General features: G+C 57.6%; 1 protein-coding gene across 15 annotated transcripts in view; it reads right to left on the reverse strand.

Moving 5' to 3' along the window:
- TCF3 (transcription factor 3) overlaps positions 1-26,960 on the reverse strand; it is an 82,008-nt gene that overhangs the window by 13,260 nt on the left and 41,788 nt on the right. For 4 of the 15 annotated variants that reach the window (XM_074851700.1, XM_074851698.1, XM_074851695.1 and 1 more), the window contains exons 5-17: positions 26,132-26,228; positions 17,635-17,702; positions 14,047-14,176; positions 12,332-12,381; positions 7,575-7,677; positions 7,140-7,279; positions 6,817-6,943; positions 5,871-5,929; positions 5,038-5,116; positions 3,186-3,259; positions 2,508-2,711; positions 1,088-1,211; positions 417-582 (exon numbers count right to left, since the gene is read on the reverse strand). In XM_074851700.1, coding sequence (XP_074707801.1) covers positions 417-582; positions 1,088-1,211; positions 2,508-2,711; positions 3,186-3,259; positions 5,038-5,116; positions 5,871-5,929; positions 6,817-6,943; positions 7,140-7,279; positions 7,575-7,677; positions 12,332-12,381; positions 14,047-14,176; positions 17,635-17,702; positions 26,132-26,228 — 1,421 coding nt within the window. The remainder of the gene's footprint in view (positions 1-416; positions 583-1,087; positions 1,212-2,507; positions 2,712-3,185; positions 3,260-5,037; positions 5,117-5,870; positions 5,930-6,816; positions 6,944-7,139; positions 7,280-7,574; positions 7,678-12,331; positions 12,382-14,046; positions 14,177-17,634; positions 17,703-26,131; positions 26,229-26,960) is intronic. The other 11 variants (XM_074851705.1, XM_074851704.1, XM_074851701.1 and 8 more) reach the window with 6 other exon arrangements.

The raw sequence follows: 26,960 nt of genomic DNA on the forward strand, positions 1-26,960 counted from the left end.
GAGGTCAAAACCTTCCCCGCTCCCGGTGAGGGGAGCTGAGCGCTCGGTCCTTTTTGCGCAACGCCCTGAGCCACCACGCAGGCGGGTGCAGCTCGTGTGGGTCAGGCGCAAGCCCTCTGCTTTATGAGCATGAGGAAGCCCTGTGGCCACGGGGACGGGAGCCAGCAGCAGAGGGTGGCAGGGACCCTTCCCTGGCACAGCCCGAAGCGGCCGGGCGCAGGGAAGCAGCGGGAGCCCGGGCTGTGCCGCCTCTGGGCGAGGGAGGATGCGCGAGGCTCCCGTGGCAGGGCAGGGGCTGGCGGGGCTGCGCCGCAGGACGACCGCCGGCCTCACCGGGCTGAGCCCAGCCCCTGGGGCACCACGGCCGTACCCCAGCCCAAATGCCCCCAGCCTGGTAACAAAGTGAAGGGAGAGACCTGTTCAAAGAGCACCTTGTTCTGTTCCGGGAGGGTTTCAGCTCCTTCTTCTCCTCTTCCGAGTTATCTGCCACTGACGTGTTCTCCTCGTCCTCCTTTTCTTCCCTCTTTATTTCGCTGGTTCCCGAGGAGACGCTGCTTCGCCCCAGCCCCCCTGACAAGCCTGCTGAGGAAGCAGAGCCACACATGGAGGTTGGAGGGGCCGGACCCACACGGAGGACAGGGGGGTCCCAGGGGCCGGACCCACACAGAGGGCGGGGGGGTCCCCAGGCCCTGCTCCCGCTGTGCTGCATCCCGGACTCATTCTGCACTGCTGGTCCGCAGCAAGAGGAGCTGGAGGGGGGGCTGGCTCTGCCCTGCCACCACTCTCCATTATTCTCCCTGCACCTCCCAAATCAGAGCCCAATCTCCCCTGGCGGAGCAGGGCCCGGGGGCTCTGAGCACCCACAGCTGGCAGGAGGGACACGAAGATGTAGGTCAAACCTCTGGAAAAGGCTCAAGGTAGAAACTGCCCTGCGGGTGCTGCAAGGAAGCACCAGCCTTGCGAGAGCACCCACCTGCCCCCAGGCTGCTGCTGGAGAGGGCTGGACCTAACGGGTGACCCCGATCTCCCCCGCGGCAGGCGAGCCTCAAGCGTGCACACGTGCAGAGCTGCCTCAGAGCTGCCTTACCGCTGTACGTGTCCTGCTGCCTGCTGAGGTCAGGGAGTGAGCTGGGCTGTGACGGAAGTGTGACATGGTTGTGGAGCATGCTGGGGTTGCTGGACAACCCGTCTTCGGGGTGACCTCCTCCCACCTACAGCAGAACAAGCAGAGCAAGCCTTGAGGGGGGGGAAGTGTCACGGCCAGTGGGCATGGGCACTGTCACCCCGGGCAGGGCTCTGCAGACCAGGCTGAGGCGCAGCCATGCGCCCTCGTCGCGCGCTTCCGCCGCCCAGAGCGCCGGCATGCAGGAGGGAAGAGCCAACCTGCTCCAGCACCAGCTCTCCTCTGGGGATCGTGGCGGGAGCACTGCAGAAAGCAGCTCCGTGCCCTGCACATCAGCTGGATCAAGCAGAAAGCCCCCGTCAGTGCTGTCCCCTCCCCACCGTGGAAAAGCCTCTCTCTGCCTGGATGCAAGGACACCCTGCCTGGCTGCACGGGTCCTGTCTCAATCAAGCACCAACGTTTGTGCCACCTCCCCAGTGCCACCAGAGCAAGGGACATCCCAGCAGTGTGAACTTTGCTCCCAAGGGCCTGGATGCGAAGGGTGAGGGTCAGGCAGCCTTTCTGAGCCTGCATCCCCCTGAGGAGGCACCGCACCAGCCAGGGACCGACAGGACAGAGCCAGCCCTGCTGCAAACACTCTCATTTCTGCAGCTGGCAGCAGTTTGCAACAGAGGACACACATGATTCATCGCTCAGTAGCAGAGTCTGGGGAGTTTGGAAGGGAAGCACGTCTGGTTCTCTAGAGACTGGAGACACGTTACTGTTCGCTGCAGCAGGCAACCGGCTCTGCCAAAAACGTGCTCCTGTGGTCACCAGCCTCTGGACAAGGCGGGACCCTGGTGACCCAGCACGGGACCCCAGCACCCACGTGCTCAGGGCACCCGGGACCTGTCGCGCTCCCTGGAGCCTGAATGAGCTGTCACACATCAGCACCCCCCACGCACATGGAAGGACACGGTGCCTGCCCGACAGCCCAGAGCGGTCCTGGTGATACCCAGCTCTCTATACCCATGGTCCTGCCCTGCACCGGATCCCTCTCCTCCTCCCTGCATCCCCTGCGGACGGCCTGAAGCTGTTTTGAGGGATTTCCAGCCATGGTGCAGGGAAAGAAGAGCTTTGACCACCTCTGCCTGCCCCAAGGGGCATGTGGGGCTCGTGCCCAAGAGCCAGCGCTGTGCTGAGCACGGATTCACCCCCCCTGCACAAACGCAGCAAGCCACAGTGCAGCACTTTGTGCACGTCACCCGCTCAAAGCTCTCAACAGCTGACCCAAGCTGGACCACACGGAGCCATTCTCACCCTAAAGTCAGCGTCCTTCAGGGGACCCCGCGACATGGGTCCCCCCACAAGCCCCCGCCAGCTGCCATGATGCTTCCACACTTACCAGACTTGGGTGCCTGTTCCCCAGGGACATGACTGAGGGGGGGAAGGCCTGGCCCAGGCTGCCCACGGTGGCACTGTGGGCCGGTGCTGAGCCCAGGAGCCCGTGCATGTCCCCGTGGTTGCTGGGCATGGCGGCTGTCTGGCCCACGGCGTGATTCCTCAGCACGTGGATGGCTTCGTCCAACCTGTCTTCCATTTTGTTTTGCTTGAAGGACGGGACAGAGAAATAGGTCTGCATTAACGCCTTAAAGCCAGCAACCCGCTGCAGCGCTCTCCGCTAGGGAATGGCTGGCAGCAGTCACGCACTCAGCTGCCACAGAGCAGGTATGAGGAGAAATAACCCCCGACCCAGTCCGTACTGTCCCCCAAAGGCACAAGGGGTCACACAAGTGGAACTACGCAGGAAAGGGAGGCAGAAACCAGCCAGAAACCTGTTTGGTTGGGCCAGACCCACAGGGATGTGCATGGGCCATAAACAGGGGGAGGGTGCAAGGCTGCGCCTCTGGCAGCAAGGCTGGGCTCAGGGCACTCCCAGCCCTGCTCAGCTGCTTCCAACCAAACGTCCAGCAATCGGGCAACCATCTTCCTTCAGGCACCGGGCGTTTACGGGAGAGGACTTTACCCAAAAAATCCTTTACTGCCAGGCACAAAGGGATGGGAGAGGAAAGGAGACACTTACTAAAGTGTGGAGGCTCCCTTCGTAGCTGGGAGATAAGGCACCCTGTCCACTCGCTCGCGACCACTGGGAAGTGCCTGCGAACAAACGGGGAGAGCTTGGGACCGGGCATGGCTGCCACTAGATGGGGCTGGAAGCTGGGCCACCACACTGCGCACGGGCCACCATGGCACTCACGGCACTGCAGGGGCCACCACAGCACCGCGTGGCACTGCACGGGCCACCATGGGACCGCAGGGGCCACCACAGCACTGCGTGGCACCACACAGGCCACCACAGCACCACATGGCACTGCACGGGCCACCATGGGACCGCATGGGCCACCACAGCACTGCACGGCACCACACAGGTCACCATGGCACTGCATGGGCCACCACGGCACCACATGGGCCACCACAGCACGGCATAGCGCCACACAGGTCACCATGGCACTGCACGAGCCACCACAGCACCACATGACACTGCATGGGCCACCATGGGACCGCACGGGCCACTGCAGCACTGCATGGCACCACGTGGGTCACCATGGCACTGCACGGGCCACCACAGCACTGCACGGGCCACCATGGCACCGCATGGCACCACACGGGCCACCATGGCACTGTATGGCATTGTTTGGGCCACCACAGCACCACATGGCACCTCTGCTCTGCCTCACCAGGAAACTGAGCTCAGGCCTTCAGACCTGGAGAGGTTTTTAGGTTTCTGTGACGGCAGCGAGCGGGCAGCAGCACGCGGCTGTGCTGGGCTCACCCGGCCCCAGGGCAGCGCCAGGCTGGGGGGGTCTGTTGCTCCGCATCCCGGGCACGAGGAGCCTCAGCACCAGCTCTGCGGGGCAGAAACAAGCCCTCTCCCGCCGGCTGGGAGCACAGACGGGCTCTCACCAGGCACCGAAAATGTTTTTTAACTAGTTGGCTGCTTCCCAGTTCCCACTGCGCTCCTCCCACGGGAGAAAACCAGGGACAAACTCTCCCAGCCTCTCCCTGACTGGACACCCAGGGCCAGGGTCTGTCTGGCGGCGGCAGCGGGTCCCAGGGGTGGCAGCGATGCTTCCACTCAAGCACGTGCTGGTGCTACTGTGTGGGCCGGGCTCCCGCCACCCACTAAAACTCACAGAATCATCTCGGTTGGAAAAGCCCTTGAAGATCCTCCAGTCCCACCATGAACCTCACCCTGACCGTTCCCAACTCCACCAGATCCCTCAGCGCTGGGTCAACCCGACTCTTCAACCCCTCCAGGGATGGGGACTCCCCCCCTGCCCTGGGCAGCCCATTCCAACGCCCAACAGCCCCTTCTGCAAAGAAATCCTTCCTAAGAGCCAGTCTGACCCTGCCCTGGCGCAGCTTGAGGCCATTCCCTCTTGGCCTGGCGCTGGTTCCTTGGCTCAAGAGACTCATCCCCCTCTCTGCACCCTCCTTTCAGGGAGTTGGAGAGGGCCAGGAGGTCTCCCCTCAGCCTCCTCTTCTCCAGACTAAACAACCCCACGCGGGTTGTTTAACTCAACTCCTACGTGGGGGCAAAGCCGGGTGCAGGCAGAGCTGTCGCCCTCACACACCCAGCGTTCGCCGCACCCTGGCACTGCTCAGCTCCAAACGGGGGAAAAGCTACAACTGATTAAAGCAGATGGACGTGCAACTTCACAGGAGACATTTAAAAAGCATCTTCAAGTTTGCTTGGCCTTCCTCATCGCTCTCCTGCTTTTAAAAATACTTAAAATACTCCTTAAATTTGGATTTGGTGATTGCCATGTTTTTAACAAGGGTTTGGGGCTGATCTGGGAAGTACCCTGCCTTGGACCTCCTGAAAGCAAACCTGACACCCCCCCTTTATACAAAGAGTAACGTTTTTCACCTACCTGCAAGCCCCTGAGGGGAGCCGACCGGTGTAGAGGGGTTTGACGAGAAGTTATTGCTAGAGTGATCGGGGGAATAAATCTGGAGCGAGAGAAGCAGCGCACGGTCAGCAGCGCCCACCCCTGCGACGGCTCTCCCCCACCCCAGCAGTGCCACCAAGCCCAGGTGCAGTGAGGACCCCCCCCGTGGGACCACCCGACCGCACCTCCTGGCCCACACCCCAGCCGGAGCAGTCCACCCGTCCCCCCACAGCTCCCCAATAACACCCGGGTCTCTCTCTGTCCCCACTGCTGCCACCTCTGCAGCTACAGCCTCTGTGCTTCAGGTCCCACCTCGGAGGGAAGCGAGAACCCCAAGAAATTATTGCAGGGTGCGGTGCTGGCACCCCCCTGCTACCACTCAGCAGCAAAGATACCTGCACTGAACGGCAAAGAGGCAACCCCAAGCCCTGATAGCCCAGTGGGACCGGTGCCCTCCAGTCTGAACCAGCAAACGCAGGGCCAGGACAACTGGGACCTGCAAGTCCTGCTACGAGGGCTGCGTAGGGTCATGTTGCCAGAGCAGGACCAGGTTGGGTGGCCACCGAGCTGGCTCGTGGGCATGGGTCTGCAGGGCCACCGTAACGTCCAGTGCCTCAGTTTCCCAGGACTTAGGATGGCAGCACAGAGAGCGGGGAAAAGCCTCCCCTCAGAGGCTGCGGTGGTTTTTGGGTGCATTCACCCAAACTCCTCTGTGTGTCCATCTCCCCTGCTGCCTAGAGGGTCCCTGTTATAGAGGGAAGGTCCAACACTGCAACAGGACGGGGACCGAGTCAATGATCTGCAGAAACTCTTACTGAAGCTAGTGCCTTCCCGAGCGCGTCTCCCGAGCTCCCAGCTGTGGTTCCTCTGTTACCTGCCGAGAGAGGACACAGAGGTCACTGCCACGGTGCCAGAAACCCAGCAGGACAAGGCACCAGTACACCACCTTCTCTGGGGTCACCCGCTCTGAGACCGAAATTTGTTGTTCTTACTGCTTTGCTTGAAAATTAAATGGATGCCCAGCTCAGAGCAGCCCAGACGAGGGCACACACACCCCAGCAGCTTTCATGGGGCTGCAGGAACACCTTTATCAGATGTTGGGTCGCAGTTGTCATGTCATCAACCGCGATGAAATGTCTCTGCTGCAGCACAGCCCATTTTCACGGGGCATCTTAAGCCCCCACAATCCTGAACTTGCTTCCCCTCCTCTAAATAAGGGTTTTTCTACAAATCGAGGTCAGGATCCCCAGTTCCTGGGGAACACGAGTTCATTTCAGTAACAGGTTTTGTAACAGGTTCAGCAGGGTAAGAGATTAAAGCACTTGGGGGTTTAACGTGGTATCCAAATGCAGCACAAACTTTCCTATTCCAGATTTAGATGAACAGCTTCACACATACCCCCGCCTTCCCGCAACGCAGGTGCAAATCCTTCCTGAAACTCATTTAAGCCACAGCACCTCCAAGAGATAATGTCACAGATTCTGGTCTCCTCCCAGATCCACCAAGCGAGGTGTAAACCCCCAAGCCAGCTCCCTGTCCCCTTGCCCAGGCATCCAGCAGCCATAACCTCGCCACGCTTCTTCCTCACGCAATAACTCCATGTACAGGTGAAACACAAGGGATAAAAAGCGTCTGGGTGCCTTGGACACAGGTATCAGAGCCTCGGGCATCAAGAGGTTTGCACAAGACTGATTTTCCAGTTAAGCAGTGGAGCGAGGGGGTGATGCTGGGGACCACCACGCGTGTGGGGGCCGCACGTACCCATCATGCTGTCCGTCCCGCTGATCGGGGGCGTGTGACTGGAGACCCCATACGGCGTGGAGGCAGAGGAAAAGCCAGACACAGAGGGGAGTCCACCGTTAACCTCTCCTGAATGAAGCTGGTAGTTCTGGCAGAGAGGGGGAGAGGGGTGAGAGGTGCCCTCGAAAGGCTGCCGGGGCTTCGGCGTCTGGGCCAGGACCCAGGTCCTCCCCGTTGGCAGCCGCCCCGAGCCGACAGCTACGGGATGAGGTGACGTGCCACCACTGGCCAGCCAAGCAGAGCCCCCCCAAGCCCACCCGCGGGGCAGCGTGGGGACACGTTACCATGCGTTCGTGCTGATGTAAACTGTTGAAGCCGCTGGACTGCGGGAGCGGGGAGGAGGAGCTGCCCAGCATGGCACCGTAACTCGACTGGCTCATGGCACCCGGTGAACTCCACAGGTCTGGTGAGTTATGGAGCCCGTCTGGAAGGAAAACCAGAGCTGAGCAGGGCAGAGACACCGGCACGTGTCCCACAGCCCACGCTGGGCAAGTCAGCCCAGGATGAGAGGCTGCGTCTGTCCCCACCGTGTCCTGCCTATGCTGAACATCACCCACTGAGCAAATCAGAGCCACTTTGGAGCTGTTTTGTGTCTCACATGCTCCTGCCCTGAGCTCCCTCCATCTCACGTGCTGTGCAATTCCTCCTGTCATCCGTAAAGGGCCAGGCAGCCCCTGCTCTGGCTGGCCTGCAGGACGCCAGGGATGTTAATAACTCACCTGCCATATAAAAGGCTCCGGGATACACAGTGCTGGGAGGTTTTGAGGGAGTATATCCAGCTGGATCCCTGCTGTAGTCATCACCTGAGTTGGATGGATACACCTGTAGGGCAGGAAAGGGGTTGATGAGAAGTGCTCGGCCACTCCACGGCCCCAGATCCTCCCTACGGGTCACCCCACCCCGCACAGCTTCGTGACAGAGTCAGTCCCGGGGGGGGAACCAGAGTCAGCCGGGGGGGGAACCGAAGCTGCTCAGCTGAAGTCGCGGTGGCGGTACCGAACGGCACGGCTGCGCCCCGGAGCGACACAGGGACCATCACGCAGACGTGTCCCCTCTGCCTTCCCGTAACCCGGATCCCCGCAGCCCCGTCCTGCAGAAGACGCCGGCGCTAGCAGAAGTTTCAACTCTCTGCTCTAGTTCCTTTTTCTGCGGTTATAACTTTTTATGGGTAACCACAAAAGCCATCGTTTCTGGGTGCTAACCCCGCACCCAAGGGCGCGGGCTGGGTGGTGGCAACGGGGACCCGTGAGGCTGCGGGACCCACTCGCCCCTGCACCAGCCCTGCCGCTCCTGAGCGTGGCCTCGGCTCAAACCCTTCCCGGGGATCAGCCCGTCCCACTCGACGGGAAACTGAGGCACGGGGGAAGCTGAGGGCTGAGCAGTGCCTCAAAAGGGATGTCACACGGGAGGGGACGGCTCTCGGACAGCTTTGGCCAGATTTCTGCAGCAACATTTCACTACGTTATTTAACAGCACGTTAAGCAAAAGAAAAAGCACTTTTTTTTCCCCCTTCTAAATTAACCAAACCCATCTTGGAAAGCCCTTACCGAAAATCATCTTGTGCCAGTGCACAAAGATTACTTTTAGAGTAGAAAAGCAACACGCAAAGAAACCGAAATGCCACACAAAATTACGTGAGAACTTTTGTTACAGCTTATTTTCATCCCCATTGATTCATTCTGAAACTGCTAATAATTTTTTTTTTTTTTAAATACACACGAAAGCAGAGGCGGGGGCAGGGGCTGGCCGGGCATGCTCAGCCAGCTCTGTCTGGAAGACCCAGCTCTCTTTGGAAAGGAAACCTGCCCTGAGTTTCTCTTTCCCCACACCCAGCCAGCTCCCTCCGACCCCTTGTTCTCACCCAGCAAGAAGGGGCAAAATTGTTCTCTATTTCTGTAACTGCCCAGAACACCAATAATTTATTCTTTTATTGAGGGGGGGGGGGGGGGGTAATAGATAAAAGGGGTCTTTTTGTTAAAAAAAAAGCTTTGAAAAGCACCAGCGATCGCACTTAAATATATTGATTCATTTTCCCCTGGCAGCCCCAGTTTCTGCTTCTTGAAGCAGCTTCCCTCAAAGCTGGGGGGGTTCAGAGGGGGCAGCCCTGGCCCCCCGCTGCTGATCGGCTCTTGGGCAGTGGGCGGCCAGACCCTGCGGGGCAACGGGGAGCTGAAAGCAACTTGTGGGCATCAGCGCTACAGATTGAGACTGGGGAACTTGTAAAAGAAAAGAAAAATTTAAAAAAATAAAATAAAAGAGAGGGGGAAGGGAAAAACCTGACAGACGCTGGCAGCTGCCCTTCGTCCCTCGCTCAAAAAAGAAAATTCACAGCACTTCGCCTTTGTGCGGCATCGCAGGACAGCGCCGGGGTGAAGCGGGCGCCCGGAGCCGCGCGTGGGCAGCGCGTGCGGCCGGGGAGAGCGGGGGAATGGAGGAGGCTGCAAAGAACAAGAATCCAGTAAATTGACTTTTCCTATAATTTGATTAAATAGCGGGAGCTGGGACAGGGAATCGAATGAAGCACGTCTAATAGCCCCGCGCCATCTGCCAGGGGCTGGCACCTGGCCAGCGCGCGAGGCAGCTGTGCGGCAGCGGAGCAGGCGCGGGGGGGCCGCGGCGAGCTGCAACAGCCATTTAATAAATCCAGAGTGAAAATAAGAAGAATAAAATAGGAGGGATGAGCGGTTCAGGGTTGCAAAGCAGTGGGGGGGGGGGGGGGGGGTGTTTCACCTTGCGGCGTATCCACACTGCTCTGCCATCCCCAACCCCACCATCTCCTGTTGGATCCTCGGGGGACCAGGTTTCACCGCCAGAGTGGTCCTGGCCCCTCCAGATTTTTCATTTCCATGCTCAGCACAGGGGAGGCTGTGAAAAGCCAACTCCCCTCCTTCCCCGCACCGGCCAAGCGAGGAGCATCGCAGCCCCATGGCGCAGGGGGGGAGCCGGCCGAGCTGCCGGCCAAGCACCGCAGGAAACGGTAAATCAGCGCCAGGTCCCCGCTCCCCACGCCGCGGCCCCAGCCCTCGCGCCGGCGGCGGCCTCGGGGACCTCCAGGTGAGGTCATTTCCTCCGGTTAAAATTGCCAGCGCGGCGAGAGAGCCGCTTGAAAAGCCCCAGCGCTGGGATTCGCAGGGCTTTGTGGTGTTGGGTTGGTTTTTTTTTTCCCCCCTTTCCCTGTTTTTCTTGCTTAAATGCTTGAACTGGGGTGGGACTTCAGGCAGACTAAAGCTAAACAGAGCGGTGACCAGACTGCGAATTCGCAGGCTGAAACACCTCCCAGCCACCACACTCGCTGCGGCAACAAAATCCTGCAGGAACCAACTTGCACAAAATCCTTCGCTGGCTTCCTCCGGCAAAGCCAGAGCAGCAGGGGCTTGGGGGCCTCATCCAGCCCCGGGTCCCGTGCCCAGACACGCCAGCCCACGGGGGAGCGCGGCCGCGAGCACTAACCCCGCTTCGCAGTCACGTCGCTCCAAGGGGCTCCGTGCCCCACAGGCAGCTCCAGCCACGTGCCACTGCCCCAGCCCAGCACCTATTTCACAAGAACTAACCCCAAAGGGCCGCGGGTTCCAAGCAAAGGCAGCTCTGCGCCACCGAGCCGCTTGGTCCCTGCCCGGCAGCGCCCTTCACATCCCTCTTTAACCACCTCGCACCGCCAGTGCCTCTCGGTGCCTCTGGCAGAACCACTTCCTTTTCAGCCACCCTCAACTATTCCAGCCACTGACCTCTCCAGTTTTCAAAGCAGCTAGGGAATTACAGATTAAAGCACTTTATTTTAATACGATGCTGATTAACCTATTTATTTTGCACGGGGTCCAGCAACAACACAGGGTGGGCACAGGCAAGTCAGACAAGAAAGAGCCTTTGATCCGCTGCCTTTGGGGCCGGCGACTCCTTTTGCTCCACTCTCCTCTCGCCGCGGATTTCTCTCCCCAGGTGTGGAAGTTCAAAAACAAACCAAGAAGCTGGAGGTCACAGCAACGAGAGGGCAGCGGAGAGAGGCAGCACCGGCCCGTACACCTAAAACTGGAGCTTTGCGGTCAAGGGGCAGCCGAGGCGACAGCCGGCGTGTTCTGGGCTGGAAAAGCCGCTGTGCAGGTGTCGGCTCAGACACAGGGAAGGGGCTGAGTTTTGGCAAAAACCGAGCGGCTCTTCCTGTGGGAATCGGGGCCCTTCAGGGCACTGCCAGCACGACGGGCAGCGAGCCCCATCACCTTTGAAATCTGAGGCCAATAAAGGGCCATTTGTTGGGAGAAATGTTTTCCCCACATGTTGACTGGGGTTTAAAAGCTCCGAATTTCACACAGAAACTCGATGCAGTGATACGGATTCTGCTTCGAGCAGGTTTTTCCCCTGTTAAAACAGACTCTTCTGACTGGAGCTGGTTTCTGCAAGATGTGGGTGCGCACGGACCCTCCAACGCCCCCCCTGGACCCTCCAACACCCCCCGGGACCCTCTAACACCCTTGGGTCTGCGAGCCCAGTCCAGCAAGCCCTGGGTGTCTTCCTCCCCCTCCATCCTCCCCACACCAGCATCTTAGGGGCCCATTTCCAGAGGCAGAGCTCACGGTGGAGGTTACAGCTCCAGCTTTGCGCTGGCAGCGAGGGGACGCCACAGCACGAGCTCTCCCCCCCGGGTGGACACACACGGGTGTTCCCTGGGAACAGGCGCCCGCTTCACATCGCATCAGCATCAGCTCTGGCAGCGAGCGGCACGACACGCTCGGGCAAGGGCACGTCTCCAGCGCAGCCCCAGCCCGAGCTCCAGCTCGCCAGCGCAGGGCCAGAGCCCGCCCGTCCCCCTGCAAGCACGCGAACGCTCCAGCGAGGAATGCAGCCTCGGCCGCCGCACAGCCAGACAGCTCCCCTGTTCCTGCAGGAACCCTCCAGCCCGCTCCAATTAGCTTTCCTGGAGATCCCATTACTTCAAGCCACAAAGACATTGTTCAGTTTATTCCCCCGTAACAGCCGCAGGAGCATGGCTAACATATTCCTACAGGCTGCTCGGCTTTCTTATAAAACAGCCCAGGCAGCGCACACACCTGGAGCAGCCCCAGCTGCCTGCCCGCATTACAACTGGTTTGGTTTCCCTTCTGGAGTGAAATCCGATCACACCAAATATTACATTTCACTCGGGTACTCGCGACATAACGTCAAACAGACGAGAGCCAGCGAGGGCAGGAGGCGGTGGGTCCGGGCTCCGGCCAGGGAGGTGCCGCCGCTGGCTGCAACGCACGGGGAGCGCTGCAGCTCCTCTCTCATTAGGTTCCACAGCTCACAGCGCTTCCCCATTTCTCCTCCATCAGAAGCTGAAGCTGGGAAGACCCTTCCCTGTCCTGCTAAAACCCAACTCCCTCGATATTTGGGGTGGCTGGACCTGTAGGGCCGGCGGCTCTCGCAGCAAAGGGAGCAGGGATGCCCAGGGGATGGAGGAATGGGGATGGGATACCTGCAGGGAAAACACTCCTGCACTTACCGAGGAGGGGAGTCCAGGAGGCACCTTCCGAACCTTTTTGGGCTGTCCGTCTGGTTTAAAGAGAAGAAGAGAGGATCTAATTTTTGAAGGGGGGTCAGCGGGAGAGAAAACAACAAGCTACAGCTAAAAGTCTCCAAGGATGGAAGATGCAGGTACAAACACGGCTCAGATCCCAAACGCCCCGTAGCCAAGGAAGCATCAATAGTGAAGTGTCTGAGGATGAACCTCTCCTCCTTGTCTTGTCTGCACCCTCTGAGGGCGGGTTTCACCCACGAGCCGAGTTCACAGAGCAGTTGCCCAAAACACCGCGATGAGAGAAGGGCTCCACTTGCTCTTTGGAAGAGACCGAGCCCATAAATAAGCCCTCGTTGGGGTTTTTTTGGAAACAATTTAACTCAAAGTGGGTTTGCAGAGAGAGGATGCAGAAAGAGAACAAACGCAGGGATGGGGTTGTATTTTCATTTGCTCCTTATACAGTAATGCACTTGGGAAAGCTTCACTGCTGCAGGGACGGCGCTTGCCCCAGGCTGGTCCCTCCCCAGCCCATCTCTCCAGGTCCAGCTCTGAGCAGGGAGGACGCAGTGTCCTGGGGGAAGGGAGACAATTCAGGGAGACAGCGGGGGAAACATCCAGAGGAGTGGCTCAAGGGGAAGCACTGGTTAAAAATTTGAGGGGTTTTTTTTTTCAGTTCATAATTAAGGAAAGCCCCAGCTGGGGGGGTGCAGGATGCTAACACAGCAAGTCTGCCAAGCCAGGGACTCTGCCGGGTTGTAGCTCAGGAGGAGAAATTCATCACACAGAATGACCTGATGCAAAAGAATCATTTTCCAGGCTGACAACATAAACCAGCACCATTTTAAAGTGGCAATATGAAAGTAGATGCCTTTTTCTGAAAAGCACTGGAAAAAAGCACATGTAACACTGGGTCGCTTCTGGTTTCGTTTGTTGGGGAAAGACCAAAATAGCAGCAAGAAAGCGACTTTGGAGGGTGCGGGGGGGAACTATGACAAGAAACACAAGTTCTGGAGAACTGGGGCTTGTCTTCACTCGAACGTTAAATTCAGACCTGACTTTAGCCTTTGTAAAAAGCAAAATGCCTTATTCCCAGGTAGATCCAGGCGTGGGCAACTCCTGCTCTGGAACACAGAAGCAGGCAAGTGGGCAGGGAGAGGTCCTGGAGCAAACAGCGCCTGTGTCCCAGGGCACAGCTCCCACGCTCCGGCAGGGCACCCGGACCTCACGCCGTTTCTTAACACCTTGTTCCTGGCAGTCCCGTTTACTTGCAGCAGGACAGGGGCTCCAAGCAGGACCGTCGGCTGTAAAATCAGCCTCGAAGGTGGCCCAAGGTTTTCCAGGAATGACTACTGATGTGTAGTGCGGCTGGAGGCATTTTTAGAAGAACCTCAAGCCATCTGGCTGCTTTCACCTAATCTGACATTTTCCAGAAAGAAGGAAATTCTACATGACTCTGAGTCCAAATCCCCCTTTTTAAAAATTATGTGTGTGTGTATATATATATATATATATATATTTATTTCCCTCCTCCCACTAAAAAAAGCAAATGCCCATTTCACACCTACGTGCGCACACGGCAACATCAGCGCTTTCATTCCCGAAGGCAGATCCCAGCCCAGCCGACGGCCCCCGCGCTCGCTTGCCCAAGCTGCAGCACAAACCGGAGCAGCAGCACCCGAGGGTGACACGAAGCCACTTACCTATGTTGCTCTCAGCACCTCTCCTGCGAGGATTGCTGGGGTAAGAAAAATACTGAGACCCCCCTTTCACCCCGGTGGGGGAAAGCGTGCTTGGACTTGCGATTCCCATTTCACTGGGCAGGAAACCAGTCTGCAAACAAGGAGACAGAAAAGCCGTTCCATGTAATTACGGTGGAAAACCACCGCGCTCGCTGGGAGAGGACAGAGCTGCCTTGAGCCACCTTCACACAAATTCAGCCGAGGGGAAAAAAAAATACAAAATAGACAAGCCAAAGGGACAGAAGGAAAAACAAATATGTAAATACGGGGGAAGCGGTGCGGGAATACGTGTGCAATAAGAATAGGGTCTTTTGAGGTGTGTTTTCTCACTGGACCCCAGTAAGGAACCTCTCTACAAACCAAGGAAGCAAACTAGCAGGTGCCATTGCAGGGAACATCACGGTCCCACAAGGGCAGGATGAGACCCTGCCAACCCTTTTATCGTCCCAGCCTGCTGAAGGCAAAGAGGAGGCCACAGTCAGGCTGAGGGGCTTGTGCAGCACTCCCCACCCACCTTACTCAGGACAAAACTCTTCCCTCTCCACCTCCGAGGTTTTACAGCGAGGGATGACAGTCTGTGATGTGACCGGTGCTTTGGTGCCCACGGGGACACCCCTGATGGGCACAACGTGGCCACCCAACCTCAGAAGGCAGATCCGACAGAACAGCCCCGCGCTGCCCCTCGCCCCCACGGCGCCGCCGGGGACCCGGCCAGGGCAGAGGCTCAGCGCTCACCCGGCAGCAAACCCAGGACCCCCGGGCTGTCCCATCTCTCGACCGTGCCTAAACCGACCGCAAGAGACAGGAGAGGCCTGACTGTGCCTCTCCCAGCACCCCCGGCCATAAAACTCAGCCCAGGGTGCCAGCGCTGACGGTTTCTCTCCCACCCCCAGTACCACGTCGCTGGACCCATCGCGGACGATGCGACAGAGCTGCAATGCCTCTGCAGGGGGTGGTTTTCTCTTGCATTTTATCAGGGAAAAGTCAAATCCCTCTTTCTAAAAAGAGGAAACTCCTCCCTCTTGTTTATCCCGGCTGACCTTGGGCACTCTGGGAAGCAGCGCGGAGCCAGCGGGAGCTGGAGCCCAGGGTGCTCGCTGGCTCCCGGGATGGAGCAAGAGTGCCTTTGCTCCAGGAGCATTGCCCCTTTCACCTCGGGAGAAAGTGAAATGTGTTTAAGTGGAATTTAAGAGGGCTGGCAAAGGGCCTTTAAGTAACAAAAGCTTAGCTTTGACCCATCTTCCGAGGGCAACACGTTGAAATAGAGGAGGATTTCAGGCTTTTGAGAAACTGGAAAGAAAAACCCACTGCTTTAAAACTCCGTCTCCTCCAGAAAGGGGTCGGGGAGGGAAAGAGGAGCTCGTGTATTCACAGCTGGTGAAATTCCTGCAATCTGTTCCACCGGTCATATTACCTTTGCATTGAAACCGCTACGCACCACGGAGCAGCGCAGCCAAGAAAAGCAAGCAGCACAGCACCCTGGAGGAGGTCCTGGAGGGCTGGGTCGCTGCTGCCCAGCTCCTCCAGCAGGTACCTTGAGAGGCTCTGAGATTTTAAGGCAATTTCCCAGAGAAAGGGATTTTCTTCCCTATTCCTCTCCCTGGGGATGCCCCCAGAGGTGGTTAAGGGTTAAAGGATGGGGGAGCCACAGCTCTGCCCCAGAGGAGGGTGCTCCCCACCCAGGGCATCTGCCACTGGACAATTTTTCAGTGCTTTTCAAAAAGAAAAAAAAAAAAAACCAAAACAGGTCAACCCCCCCTCCCCCCCCAAACTGGAGCCAGAAGCAACAACTGTTCTGGGGGCCACAGCAAGCGTGCAGACGGCCCTGCTCGCCTCCCGCCGCCCCGCACAAGAGGGGTTTTGTCTCCCCTCCACATCAAACGGGCTCCGTCTCCCGCTCTGCTACCCGATCCGGACCCGCGCGCCCGCGCCAGGGCCTCTCCCGGCCCACGGCACCATTTGCCCATCCCGTTTCTGTTACCTTATATCTCCCCCTCCTCCATGAAACCCCAGCAAAACCATAACATTAAAAAAGCAAGGCTTGGCATCTGTCCCATTTTTATTTTAGCAGCTTCAGTGGTAAATTAAATCCACTCTGGCACAGACAGCCAGCACAGCTGTTTCAGCAAAGGAAACATCCTCAGTTCAGAGAAGAGGAAATTATGACAAATTTGTGTAAAATTAAAACATGTAATATGTGTGTGTGTACATGTATAAAATAAAAAGCTGTCCGGCCAAAAGCTGCTCCCTTGAATAAAATGGTGGGACTGTTTCCCTGAGGCCACGCTCAGGCACTGACGGGGCAGTTGCAGCAACACATCAAAGCAGAGGTGCTTGCTCCTTCCCGAAAAACTACTTCTGGATGCTGGTGGCAGCAGGCTAGATTATCTCAGGGCTGGTCGACTGCGTTCCCGGGCTCTGATTTACGCCTGTGGTATTCCCCACGGGAAGCGAGTTTTTCCCCACGGCACCTCCCGCTGGGGTTCACACGGGGTGACCCAACAGGGCAGGGTCGCTGCTGCGAGAGGCGCCTCTCCCATGCCCTGTCCCTCCCTGACTGTGGCAATGAGCATCTGCTGCAGGTCCTGCATGGGCAGAACCACCGTAAAACCAAAACAACACCTGATATCCACCAAAATGAATCCCAGAATCATCTCGGTTGGAAAAGCCCTTGAAGCTCCCCCAGTCCCACCATTAACCTCACCCTGACCGTTCCCAACTCCACCAGATCCCTCAGCGCTGGGTCAACCCGACTCTTCAACCCCTCCAGGGATGGGGACTCCCCCCCTGCCCTGGGCAGCCCATTCCAACGCCCAACAGCCCCTTCTGCAAAGAAATCCTTCCTAAGAGCCAGTCTGACCCTGCCCTGGCGCAGCTTGAGGCCATTCCCTCTTGTCCTGGCGCTGGTTCCTTGGTTCAAGAGACTCATCCCCCCTCTCTGCACCCTCCTTTCAGGGAGTTGGAGAGGGCGATGCTGCTACAACAGCACAGAAAGCATCTCATGGACTCTGCCTCCCCTTAACTGGTGAGTGGGGGACACGGGGATGCTGGCTGGGGTGCAGGCAGCACATGCAGCACCAAGCGCGGTGCTTGGAGGCAAAGTGAGAGCCCCGAGGCAGGCAGAGGGAGCGAGAAGGTGCCTCCCGGAGCTCTCCTCTGCCCACGGCCACCCTGTCACAAGGAAAGGCGTTGCTTGGATCCAACTCACTGAAACTCCCTGCGAGGGCAGTGGGGCTAGGTCATATCTGATTAAATACAAACCAGCTAGAAACAGGATTAACAATAACAAAATAAGTGAGCCTGAAGAGGTTTTGAAAAGAACCGAGAAGCTGCTACAACCCCATTTTCTAAACTCTTCTGAGCCAGCAACACATGCCCGTATAAACCACTGACACTCAACAGACATTTCTGAGCAGAGCAGAGGCTCTCCAGGACCTCGTGCAGAGAGGCGAGACGCAAACCACCAGGTTGCTTTTCATTCCCAGGCTCTCACTTCCAGCAACTTAACCAGTAAATGAAGCAAAAAATCTCAACGCATTTTATCGTTACCTGGTTTAGTCCTGGCATCCCTGTGTCTCTTCCGAATGTGGAGTACGAGGCTCTTTCACTGCTCTTCCCTACAGCAGAGAAAAGAAAAGACACGGTTTTGTGTAAGAGGAAAGAGGAGGTTTTGTGTGCACTCCCATGCCCCCGCCCTCCCGGAGCGCCCTGCTGAGGTGCGAAGCTCACTCTCGGAAGGCAGCTTCCTCCACCCGTCTGCAGAGGTGACTGCCTCCCGGAATAGCTTGTTGCTAAAACAGGAGCTCTTTTAAGTTCATGGACAGCAGAGCTTGGCTGGTCCATAAACAGCAAAACCCCAAAACTGCAGCCATGCAGGGAAGTGCTTGTGGCCATGGAAACTGGCAGTGTCAAACCAGGAGCAAAAAAATCTCTCCAGACATATTAAAAAAAGCCAGCTGAATTTGGCAGAGGCAGTGACAGAGCAAACCGAAAGCCAGGCATGAGTGACCAGACTCTGCGGGCACTTTTCATACAACAGGAAATAGAATTTCAGCGCACGCTGAGCAGCGGCGTGTGGAGCTGAGCTTCTGCTCCTTACGGCGCAGAGATCGCCTTCTTCCCCTTTCCTGGTGGAGATTCAACTTTCCAAAACCCCATCCAGATCTAAAGAGCAGCCATTCAACAGCAGAGCGTTTCCTTCCTCCCCGAGCCCCCTCCGTTAGGTCCTCCCGGGCCACGGGGCTCCTCGCAGCCAGAGCCCCGCGCGAGCCGAGCCCACGTGCCCCAGAGCTGCCGAGTGAACTTGAGCACCCAGCGACGGCTTTTATCAAACATGTTCAACCTCACCCTGCCCACACGCTGCTGAAAATAGTGTTTTCAAGGGGAAAAAAAAAAAAAAGAACCCAACACACATGGTGAAATGTTTCCATTCTGAAATGTCCCTGCAGTCTTTTCCCTCGCGGTCACCGTCCCGGAGCGCACCACTGCCCCCAGCAAGCAGCACCCATGGGTGCCAGGGCAGCATTGCAGCACCGGGAAAGGACCCCAGGCCAGGGAGAAAGGGTTCTACACTGTGCCTGGGGCAGCCAGAAGCACAAAGGTCTGCTTTGGGGCTTCCCCCCTACCCAAAGCGAAATTAGACACTTTGCTAGTGGGAACAGGCACTTTTTCGTAATAAAAAAAAAAATGGACTGAAAATATATGAGGGATTTTTCCATGCTGTTAATTACAGCCTATTAACAGTGCCACCAGGGAAAAGGGGGAGGGAAGAGGGAAACGGGAGATGATCAAAAAGGCTTTCAACGCAGGGCAGGACGGCCCCGCTCCAGCAGCTGCCCCACGCTGGTGCAGGGGACTCTGCCCGCAGCCCGCGATGCAGCCGGGGGGTGTTGGGCTCTGCCAGCCCCCTCCGTCCCCATCCCCATCCAGCCCTGCCACAGCAAAACCCCAAGCAGGGGTGATCACATCCTGCTTCCAGTCTGGCTTAGTAAGCAAAACTGGGAGGGGGAGGAATTTGCCAATCTGCTTAACCTAAAGCCATCACCGAAGCCGCTAAGATGCAGGTTAATGCACTGGGGAGACGTTTGGGCTGGCAGGCAGCTCCACACACGGTTAAGAGGTTTTGGGGAGCAGATGGGGGGGGGGGGAACAAGTTTCCCCAAACCAGCTCTCCTGAAGCACAGGGCAGAAAGATGGGAGGAAAGAGGAGGCTGCTCAGTTTTGCAACCTTAGCATGGGGGCCTTGAACTCAACCCAAAATTGCAGAGTGGGTTCCCCCACTACAACCCCCAAATCTGAGACCCCCCCCCCATTCCCGGTGGTGCCGGGGGACACAGCGCAGCACACCAGCATCCTGCTGCCCCTCGCCTCCAGCGACAGCTGGATGCATCGGGCATCGCTGCCGTTTCGTTTCAGAGGCTTAAACGTTAAGTAAACAAAGGTCAAAATGTCAGAGGACGGATCTCCTAAATGACCTAATTTTTAAAAGAGCTTAGCAGCTCTATTTGCCACGGCACTGGCAACGGTACACAAATAACTCAACAGGTTGTGGCATCGGGTGGATCACGATTGCTCCTGAAGCAGAGGAAAACCAGGGTAATGCCACACAAGTTTACTCGGTCAGAAATACCCAGGCCTCCGTCTGGTAACACACCGCTGCTTCCACGCAGGCTGGAGTGGTGAAGCGCCGAGCCAAACGCCTCTGCCCTCACCAGATAACCTCGGAGGCTGAACCACAGGGCTCCCAGCACGCGTGCAGGGAGATGGAGGACTGCAACCCAGTGCCAGCTCTGCGCCGTGTCGCTCCGAAAGCCGCTGCCTTCGCCGGATGGTCCTTCACGCCCCGCTCAGTTCACGCGGGACCGCGAGCGTGCCCGGTACCTGCGATGTGCCGCGTGCTTGGATCAGCCGGCATCTCGTGGGAGGGGGGAAATTGGGGAAGGGAGAGCAGCTCGCCCCAGCCCCTGCGCCCTCCTTCATCATAAAAAGGTGAAAAAGCAGCAAAAACCTCAGCAGTAGAAATTTTACATTTAATTGTCTAGGAAAAACAGCAAACGTTTCTGGATTGGCATGTGTCTAGCCTATTGAAATAAAAAAAGTCCACAAGTTGGGCAAGAAAAAGCTGAACTTGCCAGCAGAAGGGGCTGTTTCTGCTGCCAGGGAGGTGCCAGCCGGCACAGGTGGCAAACCCAGCTGCACCAGGACTTGCCCCCATCACCCCTTGGCAGCCCAGGGGCACCGACCAGAAAAGGTGGCAAAAGCCCCGGACCACAGCAAGGACCAGGACAGAGGCAGGTCTCAGCAGAAAACACCAAACATCTCCCCAAGCGCCATCTCACTCCCAACCGAATTACTGAAACCCTGCAGATGGGTGTTAAGGGATCTTGGGGGGGAGGGAGGAACCTAAAAAAAGCCAGAGGACACTGAGGATAAATCCCTTGAATGGGAAAGGGGTTTCCCTCGGAAATCCTGCCGGATTTATCTCTGCAATTTTTAGCATGCAAAGGTGAAGCCTGGTGGAGGGCACCTTGAGCAAGGTGCATCCAGAAGCTGGCTGGGAACATTTAGTATTTCCAGCTCTTGATGGCATTGCTTTGCTGCGAGTCCTGGCACCCCCCTCCTGCCTCTTCCACCCCCGCCAGCTCCTCTCCTTGCCCCTCATCTGCTCGCACTCCCTTCAACCCTGCTTAACAAGCGATTTCCCAATCTCTCTCCTCTCCCCAGCATGTTCTCTCTTGCAGGATCCGGCTGTGCCGGGCTCAGACGAAGCCTCCCCCAGGCCTGCCTTCACCCAGGGCTTTTGCAGAGAAACCCCCGCGCAGTGTTTGTGCTCCCTCCTCCCAAAGGCAGATTTGCTGCCGGGCTTGGAGACAAGGTGGCAGAATAAAAACTCTGTGGCAGGGTTTGGCCTCGGCACCCGGGACCACGGCACCATCTCACCCCCACCAGAGCAAACCACGCTTTTAAGTAAACTTGTGGTTTTGCCTTTTCTCTCCCCAAGACAAGCCCCACTCACAGATGTGTACAAATAAGCCAAGAAAAGGCGATTCAACGCTGCCTACGGGTTTTGCCAGCGCCTGCCGGGAGGAAGGCAGGTGCTTTGCCGAGGCGCAGCGCCCCACGCTCCTGCCAGCCCGCGGGGAGTTCACACCAGTGCCCCCGCATCACCCCATCCCCGCGCCCCGAATCGGAGCCCCGGTGCAGCCCCTGGCACCCACCACCCCGGCCGTGGCGCAGCCACCCACCGTGCACCTCCCCCCAGCCCGGCACTGGTAATTCCATTAGAGTTACGGCCTGGGGAAAAGGGGAGGAAAAACACAACCGGGGATTAGAAGGGGGGAGGAAAAAAAAAGTTAAAAAACCAGGAGCAGTGACAAACCCTGTCTGTGGGCAGATTAAAACCATTGTCCAGGAAGACCCAAATCCACAACAGCTCACAATACACACAAGATTAGAAACACTCCTCTGAAAAGAAGCTAATTACTAGAAATAATTACTAGAAAGAAATCTGTTATGGCTTATCAGTTTCCCCGCTGTTTAAGCAATCCCCCCCCGCCTGCCCCCGCTGAAGATGAATGGTAAAAGAGTGGCAGATTTTGAAGATTGGTGATTTAAAACAAACAGAAAAGCCCTCCTCACCCTCTGAGACCCGCCGGTTCGTCACTGCGCTGTGTCCTGGCACCACCCCGGGCAGCCAGGGATGGTCCCCGTCACCTCTCCCCACCGAGGCTGGGATGCTCAGACCTCCCCAGGATGTCACCCGCCCTTCGGGGAGCGGCACCAAGGGCTCAAAGGTTGAAAACTCAGAGGAGGGAGTGATGGAGCTCGCAGGCATTGCTACTGCACCCTGCTCGTCGGGTTCAGTGACCCCTGCCTGGCAGCCTGAGGTGATTTTTATTCAGAGCACTGACAGTATTTCCATACAGGTACTTACTTTCTTCTTTTTTTTTTTTTTTTAACTTAGGTTATCCTGTCCAGTGCAACACAGGCCAGAGCTCCCTGCCCAGTTAGTCTTGCAGACAGCTCTGGTTTTCCCCATCATCTTGTGGAGCTGAAGCTGTGGCACAGAGGGAACCTGCACTTTGGAAAGCATCCAATCGAAGACTGCCCTCGCACTGTTCCCTTCAAAAAGTGCAGGAGCAGCATCACCCGCAGCTCTCGGGGAGCCCTGAGGGCAGGGGAAGGCCAGTTCTGGGAGCAGCACCCGCAGGTCCTGCCATCAGTGCAGCCTCTCTCGCGCTCTGAGCTCAAGGTGCCTCCCAAAGCCAAGCTCCCATCTTGCCAGGTGCTGTACATTCATCTAAAGAACACCCATAAACCCCAGATACCGTATCCGGGTGTCCCAGCTGTACAGAAATCAGTACTATTTGTTCCAAAGCATGCTATGGGAATTCAAACCCATTTTGGACTAGGTGTGCACCCTGTGAGATCATCATCCCGAGAGTGGGCTGGACTGGGGCTACCCGTGGGTGGGCAGACAGGCAACCGTCCTTCCAGCTGCCTCCCGCTGCCAGGAGTGCTGCCTGCTTGCAGGAAACGATAGGCACCATGTCCTTCTGGGATTAAATCTGTCCAGCACTTTGCCCCAGGGCTTTGTGCTGCCCCAGCTTCTGCCACTGCGCTCGGGAAGGGACCCTGGGCCGGGGACAAGGGCACGGGCTGGGGTGATGGCACATGGGACCTGCCTGGACAGACAGGCAGGAACGAGAGGCAGGGATGCAGCCTCGTGGGGGTTTCGGGGATGTGCTGGCAGCACCCTGCTTCCCCTGAACTCAGAGCCACTTTCCTTCTCTCCTGGGCAAATCCCTCCAGTCCTGCCCTTCTCATGGAGTTTGCCACCCTGGCGCTGCTCTTGATTTTCCACCCGCCCTAGCAAAGACACCTGAAAGCAACGCTCTGCTCCAACCACCGCTGCTCGCAAGCCAGACCCACCTGCAGCCAGAGCTCCCCTGGCCAGCCCTGCAAAGCCCAGCGCAGGGACACGGCGGGAAGAAATTTGGACGAACAACCTTGCACGTTCCACTGCTCCTTTATCCAAACGGCCACCACACCCCGCAGTTCTCAAATCTCTCTCCTCACACCCCGGCTCATGTCAGATCAGTTTATGAGTGGTGAAACGGCTCAGGCGGAAGGGGAGCACCCAGCTGCACCCTTGCTCCTCCTCCTGCATGCCCCAGCCCCAAAACGCTGTCAGCCTTCAGGGGCTGGTGAAGTCTCCACCCTCGAAAGGATTCGACCACTGCTTCAAAGCTCAGGCTGGCAGGAGTTCCCCAGCCCACCAAGGCTGGTGAGAGTGGAGCCTCCCTTCCATTTGCTGGATGCATGTGGAAAACAGAGCCAAAAAAATCACAGTTTGGCTCCATTTCTCCAACAAGTGCTGCCTGGCCAGCAGCGTCCCTTTGCTGTGGGAAGGCTGCTCGTTGTCCCTAACGCACGCCGTTAGAGGATGGCTGGCTGCAGCCTGCTCTGGGACACTGCCCTGACTCCACAAACACAGAAGCCGGAGGACACCAGCTCCCGGAGGAGGCCGGCACCACCCCAACCGAGGCAGCGACCAGCACTCACAGCCTGCGCCAATGGGAGAAGCCAGCATGCACGTTTTCTTTGTGGGGCCCTTCCAGCTCAGCCTTCCTCCCTAGCTGGCCAAGCCCATAATTTCCAACACAGATCATGTTCATCCTGAAGTGTTTCTCCCAGCAGTTTCCAATCCTCCTTGAAGAAATAGAGGTCAAGCGGGAAACAGATACAAATTCTGATTTTGGAGACGGGCTTAGATGGTGGCCTCACGCACCTTTTGTCCACCCAGTACCACTGGACATGTCCAGCCTTATCTGCTCCTTCCATCTCCTCACATTTTAAAATTCCCCAGTTCCACTCAATTGCCTTTATTAGCACAAGCTTGCCCAGCCTGCTGCCCCGGGGGGGACCTTGCTGGAAACCAGGGACTGGCAGCTGACACCTCGGAAACTCACCTTTCCCTCCCACTTTGCCACTGCTTTTACACTATCATTGGCAAAAGCAGTATTATTTTTTTTCTGGTCTCCTTTCTCTCCCCTTCCACTTATCATTCTGCCACTTGAAAAGTTTTCAGAAGCAGCTTGGTAAAAGAGGGAAAGAAATTCCCACCTGTAGTCTTTCTCCGGTCCGTCCTTCTCTGCACACAAGCACAGAGGTAAAGCAAAACTTATTTATGTATTTTGGAACCTGCTCCAGGAATTGATATTTTCTACTTCAACCACATTCAATTTTAGGAATAAAAGTGACTTTGAAATGTGAGGAGTCCCCTGCCCCCGCCGGCTGCTCTCTCCTGGCCTCCCCAGCTCCTGTTTCGGTGGGGGAGCTCCTGGTGCTGCATCCGACTGCCCAGGCCAGCGGCCGAGACCTTGCGCCAGCACAGGGAGATCAGCCCTGGCAGGCACTCGAGCCTCGGGCACGGTGCGTGGCCACCGTCCTGCCGGCCACGAGGCCACAGCTTGCCCCGCGCTGTGGAGACAGCCAGTGGAAATCACCCGCCGGGGCAGCAGAGGCTGCGGCTCCACGTGCTGGGGACCGGTTGGGCTCGCAGCCTTGCCGGGGAGTGCCACGGCGCTTGCCAAAGACTGGGAGCCCTGTCTTTGAGATGAAGCCAAACACGTCTTCCCTGCACACATCAAAGGGGAAACCTCCGTGTTCCTCCCCAGGCAGCTCCTTCTCGGCTGGAAACTCTCAAGGCTGCCTTGGCCCCAGGCGTGGGACAGGTTGGGATGGGTCCCCCCCACGCACACCCCCAAGAAACCCTGCTGAACTGCATCAAGGCTCCCCTGTCTTATGAAGAAACATCTCTTCTGCTTTGCTTACATCCTCCTGGGGCAGAGAATGAGAAGGAATAACCGCCCTTACAGAGGGACAGGGGGGAGCTGCTCAGAAACGCTCTTCAACGTCTGTGTGGGACCCCCAAGGGGCAAATTAAACATCATGTGTGTCCCCTGGCAGCAAGAGGAGCAGAAGGAGGGAGCAGAGCTGAGAGCGAGCCCCTCGCCTCAGACTCAAGCCAGGAGGAGCAAACGCATGGCTGCTTGCTTCCCAGCATGACCCCCCTCCTTTCTTCCCCTTTCCGACCAGCTCCGCAGGAGGAACCTCCTATCGTGGTGGGGATTTTCTGTTTCAAACCCAATTCTCTCTTCCAACCCCACCCTCCAAACCACAAGCAAACGCCGCTAGCGGCCACGACACTGCTCCTTCCACACTCGCTGGAGGGTTTTAACCACCACTGCGTGGGCAAAGGTGGGGAGGACTAACCCCAATTCCTGACCTAATGTCATTAGAGCTCTCTAAGCCCTTCAGGATGGGTATTTTCTGCTCTTAATCTCTCCTCCCACCCCCGAGCTGGGGGAGGTAACTGGGTAAACTGTCGCACACATCCACTCATGCAGGATCACCGTCTCCAGCACAGCTGGTGGGGCCGGGGCCGCGCGGCACTCGCTGCTCCCCACGAGCTCCACACGCTGCCCCGTTGCAGTGGGGATGGAGGAGCCAGACAGGGGCTGCTGGAGCCTCGGAGGACACAAGAAGAGGCCCTCCAAACCCCACTGGAGCGAGGGGAGCACCTCCGACTCCCCGTAGAGGTTGCACCGCCCTGCGGCTGCCAGGCTGGGAAGCAAAGCAGCCACGAGCCTGTTGCAAAACCTTAACGATGAGCTGTGCCTCTTCTCCCCCTCTCTCCTGGTGCTTTTCCACCCTTGATTACCAGCTCCCAAGAGCAAACTCAGCCCATCCTGTGCCAGCAGGGCGGGCATCAATCTCCGCTGTTGCCTCTGGGTGCTACTGTAAAGCAGGGAAAAATAATCACGCACATAAAATACGACGGCTGTCATGCACGTCAGCCACTGATGAGACCCTCTGGACAGCAGCTCCTTTAACCACAGCTTTGAGAACACCTTTTGGAGCGGGTCCAACACGGGGAACAACAACACCAGCCAGTGCAAACGCTCCCACCACCACCTGCCATTCTGCGTTAGATCTCCCCTGCTTTGACCACGCACCCACCAGGCAGCTGAAGGGCACTTACCCACTAGTCCAGCTCCCAGGAATGGTGACGAAGATATGCTGTTGTGAGACGGCAGGTCCCTGTGCTCGCCGTAGTGGGGGCCTTCGCCATAGCTCTGCTGAAGACACACAGGAGAGTTACCGTTGGGTGCGTGGGGATGCCAAGCCAAATGCCAAAACACCACGTTGCCGGAGCTCAGCCTCTCCCGTAGCAGGAAGGGTCAAAGTCAAAGGCTCCTCGTAAAAAGGGCACAGAAATGACCTTATCCTCGCAGCAAGGGAGAGCGGGGCAGTGCAGCCACGAGGCTGTGGCGTGGGGAGGGGATATGGCACCAACGCAGGGGCATACGGGGGGTTTGCCCCACGCTGGCAGCTCACAGGCAGTTTCTGCCTTCGCCCGGCGGCTTGGCACCTGCCAGGTAAGAGCCAGGCAGCCCCCTCCCCGAGCCAGGGGGGAGAAGGGGCGAGGAGAAGGCCTATAAAAATGAGAAATGACACCACAGCGCCTGCTCCGCCACTGACCTGAGGGAAGGGAAAGGTGCCATTGCAAAAACGAATCACACAAACCCATTAAAACACGAGCATCTGTCAAAATCACACCACTTCAATTAAGTTAATGTCTTTTCTCTCTTCCCCTCCTCAGGCCCCAGTTATGCGCTGTCGCAGCCTCGACTCCTTCCCTGTGAAACCCTTCCCCTGCTTTCCATCCCCACCGAGGGTCCCCAAAGCAAACCCCTGTTGGCCCCTTGGGCTCCCAGAGCCGCGCGTGGTGGGCGCCCAGCAAGCGTTGCCGAAGGCGCAGCCCATCAGGTGAGACCCCTCAACCCGCTCGGCCGTGACCCCATTTAGGG

The sequence above is a fragment of the Strix uralensis genome, chromosome 27 (assembly GCF_047716275.1).
Source record: "Strix uralensis isolate ZFMK-TIS-50842 chromosome 27, bStrUra1, whole genome shotgun sequence".
Classification (NCBI taxonomy): Eukaryota; Metazoa; Chordata; class Aves; order Strigiformes; family Strigidae; genus Strix; species Strix uralensis.